Raw genomic sequence first — 6,355 nt, 5'->3', positions numbered from 1 at the left:
ATACATCAGTCCAATCTTTTACTGCTAAACGACAAAAGGTCAGGTTCAGTGTCAACCTTGTGTCTTAATGTTAAAAACTCTCTTGGTCCTGGTCATCTAATTACAAACTGATAACTTCTATTGGATGGATCCTCTTAATGCACACGTGACAATATGAAGAAAAGAGCAGGTTTCAGGTTAGCCCATTGGATGATGTGATATCCCACACTTCCCTCTGCAGTAGGCCTATTTCTGTCACACTGTGAACTCCTCTGCAGGCGGAAAGAAAGGTGGGTAACACGTTTAATTTGACATCATGTTGCAAGGAGCCCTTCACAACAGAGACTTCTTTTTCTTCGTTCTCTCTACATTGGCTTTAATGTCATTGTATTTTCTCAACATGCATTGTTGTTATCCACCTATAGCATGTTTAAATATTAGGATCTTTGTCTTCTTCAGATCTCCGGTTCATGATGCAGGTATGAATCACTTGCTAAGATGGTCTTTATACAGGGTTTATACGTTGTAACTAATGGCGTATAGTGGATACACGTCTTTATATGATATAATATAAAATCTAAAAATATATACATATATATATATATATATATATATATATATATATATATATATATATATATATACGTTTTCTCATGCTTTATAGATCATCATATCATCTGGTCGAGTGATGATCATATAGATCATCACTTGACCGGATGACCATTTATCTATATTAACAACTTATTAAGCTTTTTTTTAGTGCATTACCAACATTTATGACAACATTATCTGAAATGACGCAAATAAATGCTTGTAACTTGTCTATAAATTATTACTACGTGATTTTTGAACCATTATTGAAGTCTTTTGTAACAACTTATAAACCTTTTATTAGACGGTTGTTCATTCAGGGTTAAATGTAGATAATTAAATCATTTCATATCTGAGGTGTAGATTTATCAGAATCAGAATCAGAATCAGAAAACCTTTAATGTCCCGCAGACGGGGGAAATTCTTTTGTCACAGCAGCAACAGAATATAACAAGCAGAAACATATTACAAAATAAGATACAATAAGATAAAAGATAAAAAACAGCAAAAATAAGCAATAAAGTTCAATTTAAAAAGGGAAGAGAATAGAAATAGACATACATTCACATGATATAGTGCAGTTGTTCTTGTTTTGTTTGTTTTGTAATAATATAGTATTGAATGAATACATATGAATAGATATAAGTAAATAAACAGAAGTGACAGGCATGTTGCACAGTGCAGGGTACAGGATGAGTTCAATAGTCTATTGGGAGAATTGCTGATTGTATATTTAGAAATGTAATAAAACATTTTTTAATTGCTAATAGTGACTGGCTCCTTAATCAAACCCCCTTCAGGATCGCCAGACCTCACTTTTGAAACCACTATATGCTCCAATTAAATTCAATCCAATTCAATTTTAGTTATAGTGCCAAATCATAACAAAAGTTATGTCAAGACACTTTACACATGGAGTAGGTTAAGACCACACTCTATGACTTATTTATGATTCACAGGGGAAACAATTCCCCCATGAGCAGCAGTAAATCTTTAGTAATATTTGTTATTATTATAGTTATACAGTATTAATCCAGCAATCTTGTGCACACAGTGGCGACAGTATGTTGTTATTTATTTGCTTTCTGTCTTTACTTTCAGGCTCCCGTTCCTCCTGCCAAACATTCACATCTATGCTGTCGTCAGCAGCTCACCGAGGCACCCGTTGATTTCAGGGGAGTCAGGAATTAAAAGTAAGTGAGAAATTCATGTGCTTGAGTTCATCTCTGATCCAGTGAGGGAGACAGCCTCCATCCTCACAGACAGACGCGTGGTCTTGCTCTGGGAGCTTTAAACCCGTCTGTGGCCTCTCAGATCATCCACTGACTGACTGCGCTCTGCACCCAGGGGCCCCCCACAGCGACATGATGGTGGCATCTGTCCTTGAGCACTCTCACTGGGCGTGTTTGAGCCCGTCACAAAGGTCAGGCTGTTTGAACTGTTTCTCTGCGCCGGGGGAGGTGCCCTCCACGGCTTGACATGAAAGCTATGAGTCACTCTGTCCAATGGGGAGCAGCACAGGAGAGGGGAAGAAAATTAAGGCAATCCTGCTGGAGGAATGGACGCACGGTGGAATCTGTTTGGATTTTTCTGCTGAAAAACAACTGGAACTACACGGCATTGCATATGGACCTTTTTATAGACCTATTTGACGGAATTTCATTGCTAGGCAACAGCCTTGTTCCTTGGTAACTTCCTGTCAGCTGATGTCATTCACATTGTTATGCAACAGGAAATAAACTAGGACATATTTTGGATGTTTATGTGTACATCTTTGAAAAGGTCTGTAGAAGCTGATCTTTTTGGCATTGAATGTCACAATCATCTGGTTTAGTAGTTTATTACCTCAACGACGAGTTGGGTTGTTAATTACATTGTATAAGACCTGAGGTTGTGATATAAGGCGGTCAGTGTCTTTAGGTGTCAGTTGGGTTATCGAGAACTACAGTGTTGTCCACAGCGCCCCCCCCCCCACACACACACACACACTCAGAAGCTTCAGCATCCTGCCTTCCTCCAAATGTCACTCCTCTTTTATCCTGTTCTTAGTGCTTCATTTCACCGCTGTGACACACACATACACACACACACCACACACACACACACACACACACACACACACACACACACACACACACACACACACACACACACACACACACACACACACACACACACACACACACACACACACACACACACACACACACACACTCACACGTAGGCAGCTACAGCGCAGCAAGAGAAAGATGCTTGAAGGGATTGATCATGTGATGGATTCAGTTATTGATCTGAAAATGTCTGGTAACGAAACGACAACAACCACAACACAAGTTAATCTTCTTGCTGTGTCTTTAATCATTTCAGCTGATGGGTAACCAATACACAGGGAAATCTTAACGGGGGGAAACAAATCCTAATAATGAAGAATCCAAACAGTCTTTTTCAGCTCAAGTACAAAAAAAAACAAAAGATACAAAGGGAAATGAACATCAGTCTGTGTTGATGATTTTGCAATGAACAGAACTGCAGCTGGTCCATGAATTTTCCTGAAGCCGGGAATATTATCTGCCGTTCACCTTCAGATCAGCGACTTCTCCGTCCTCGTAATCAACAGATGGTGGCAGAAACAGAGTTTAAAGCATTTAATCAGATTGGTCAGGGCAATTTTGCTGCTACAGTAATGGAAAGGTAGCTGATTGAATGGTGGATTCAGTCAGCATGAATGGCTCTGTAATGACCTGAAATACCAATTTATTACAACACTGTGCCATAAAGAGAAGATGATCAATAATGCTCAATGAGGAAGTTCTCCGATTATCAAAAGAGATTAAACCCTTGTTCCTGTACGCTGGTGGAATCATCTTAGGTAGTTTTATGTTATTTTGTTGCATACAATTGTTTATTAATATTCTCATAATAATGTGGTTTTGTAGTTTTAATATAACTAATACAAATTTAAAAAATACAGAATAATTATGGCAGTGAGTTTTTGTTTTAATTTGGGCCTCGCATTAATGCTCCATCGTTTTGAGACAAAAACAAGATGATATAACGACCCCATCTGAAAAACAGTCAGCAACAAAATCATAACGCAAGAAAAGTAAGAACATTATGTTTTCTCCTGACAAAGGGGCCTTTTTTTGTTCTGACTCCCAGCTAAATATGAACCTTTTCGTGTACGCCTTGTGTTGAGTGTCTTGTGATCATGCCAGCCGTCTGGTTGGTACGAGGCCGTCCAAAATAGATGAAGGCAGCAAGGAAGAGCAAGTATAAAAAGAGACCAAGAAAAAGCGTTTAGTAAGAGATTTGTGCCTTGTAATTTTCTTTGGAACATTTGTCACTGCTCGTGTGACTTGTGCAAACTGTTTGTATATCCCACCTGAGATCAGAGAAAGTATCACCAGAGTCTTCCTTTTGTTGCTAAATGAGGCCAAAGGCGAAGGTTGCCATGTGTAAGCACTGTCTCACCTGTGTGCCTGTGTAGCCACAACACGCCTGATTGTTTAGAGCACAAACACAAGCGCACTCACACTGCTCCCGTGTTTACCTGTAAACAGCACAGACATCGGGGGAGGGGAGGGGGGGGCAGTCGCAGTGTCCGAATCTGTCCACATCCAGCCACATCCAGCCACGCTTTCAACAAAGAAAATGTTTTTTTTTTTTACAAAGCTTAAATTCTTTACACCACCACTGTCATACAAATGTGCCCAAGTCACAATGTTGCTTCTCTGAGCAGAAGGGGGTGAAATCACGAGTCTACCAATGTGAGAGATTTTTGGTGAGGAGGTGATAATCACAAGACTGAGAACAGATAAACATGATAATGATGTTCCTGGAAAAGGCTTAAAAATACGCTGGTGTGTCAGCCTGTTTATTATAAATACCACCAGTAGCACCAGCTGTGAAACGATCCACAATTCTTTAAATGGCTCTGAAAATTCACTCCTTTTTGCATTTTTGCATCAATTCCTTGGTAGATGTGTGAGATGTGTGGGTGTAACAAATACACTTTGACGGAAACAGATCTTAAAAAAACGTCAGACAGCAACAATAACTTAAAACCTTTGCTTTCACCTCCTTAAAGTTTTTCTTCCGGACAGTTTAACAAAATAACACCTTGTTGGAGATGAACAAGTGTCTAAATAGAGGTGCAGCTGGGTGGATTTTGTGGTCAGATCATTAGTTATATCAATAATAAAACACTGTTTGTTCATAGAGAACCTGCAGTACCAATATCAACTGATTGTCAAGGGGCTTCTTCAAGTCTTAAAACACAAAAATGAAGAAACATTTTGCCTTGTAATAACAAAAGAGGAACAGGAGGAACATGCAGATGGAAGTAAAGTATTTGTGTTATGACTAATTTTATAATGTACATTATATTCAAATGTCTGATGGATAACCCAACTTTTAATGAGGAATTAATTAATTAATGCATATCAAAACTCATATTTCATCAAGCATTTGCCTCTAAAATTCTCATTTATTGGCTCTATAGTTTTCCATAAATTGTAATAGCTGTGTCCCTCTGAAGGTTTGCTCTCACGGAGCACTTCTTTATGTTAATGTTGATGTTTACACCACTGACCTGTGATAAACACATGAATTTGATGTCCATCTGCTAACACCACACAGAAAACCTCCTGTATGGCTCTTAAAACATGCAAAGCTCCAGGATTGTTGGGGATACGAATGAGATGCACACGATATCTTCAGCTTTGTCTTTTTTAAAGCTGCAATTCAAGCTCTTCAAAGACACCAGGTTTAACAGTTCACTTGGTTTTGTTTTGTTTTTGTTTTTTTAAGCTTAAAAGCACTGTTGTAGCATGAACAAAAGATGTATTAATTCAAGAAATTTTAGAAAATATGAATAAAACTAAGTATATTTATTGGATAATAGATGGCATGAGGCAGCTACAGCTCTGGTACAGTTTTGCAACAGTTCTCTGATACATGTAGCTCATTGTTCAGCTGATGCCGCTGTATGAACTCTGAGGTTTCCTCAAGGATCTGCCCGGGGATGTGGAAGTCAGCTGGCATGTTCTGCTGAACAGCTGATTCCTGAAGGCCCTCAGTCTCTGGCTCCTCTGGGCTGGCTCTGCTGTGAGAGTTGCAGGGCTCCAGATTGCATCCAGTGCCCTGGAGGAACTGCAAAAAGTTTTCCTCAATAGAGGCCTCGCGGCTGGGCAGCTGCTCCCCTTCGCTGGGCCCTGCCCGCTTGAAGAGGCAAGCCAGGTGGCGGCCCAGCTCCTCGCGAATCTGCCGGTTCAGGAAGCCGTAGAAGAAGGGGTTGGATGTGAAGCAGAAATAGCCAATCCATGTGACCACATCCTCCAGCTGGGCCAGCGAGGCGGGAGAGGTAGACACCAAAGCCGAGTAGAGATGGAAGGAGAAATATGGCAGCCAGCAGCACAGGAACTGGCCTCCCACTGCCACCAGGACCGCCGCAGCCTTCCCACCGCTGAAGGTCCTCTGAGGGGTGGTGCGGGCACCAGTTCCAAGGCTGGCTGCCATGGTGGAGTGGCTGCTGGTGGACTCAGACCGTTGTCGCGGCGTGTCCATCCATGTGGGGAGGGGGCCGTGCTGCATGGCTGCTACTCGGGCCACCTTGAACATGTTGCAGTAGACCACCAGAATGATCAGCACGGGGCACAGAAAATAAATGAATGTAAAGAAGACCATGAAAAGCAGCCGCATGGTCCTGCCTCCTGTCCAGTGGAGGGAGCAGTGTCTCTGACCGGAAATGAGGACCGAAGGAGCCCCAACACCCTGGTTCCCCTGG

At 41.1% G+C, this 6,355-nt stretch overlaps 1 protein-coding gene across 1 annotated transcript in view; it reads right to left on the bottom strand.

Annotated features, from left to right (window-relative positions):
• Positions 1–5,487: 5,487 nt before the first annotated feature.
• Positions 5,488–6,355, bottom strand: part of gpr61 (G protein-coupled receptor 61) — a gene marked incomplete at its 3' end in the record, with an annotated part of 3,576 nt that continues 2,708 nt past the window's right edge. The window contains exon 2 of the mRNA XM_083920408.1: positions 5,488–6,355. This exon is cut by the window's right edge and continues 787 nt beyond it. Coding sequence (XP_083776534.1) covers positions 5,488–6,355 — 868 coding nt within the window.

Source organism: Echiichthys vipera (assembly GCF_963691815.1).
Source record: "Echiichthys vipera genome assembly, chromosome: 9".
Lineage (NCBI taxonomy): Eukaryota > Metazoa > Chordata > Actinopteri > Perciformes > Trachinidae > Echiichthys > Echiichthys vipera.
Note: the sequence above shows the minus strand (reverse complement) of the source record. Positions and strands in the feature narration are given on the sequence as shown.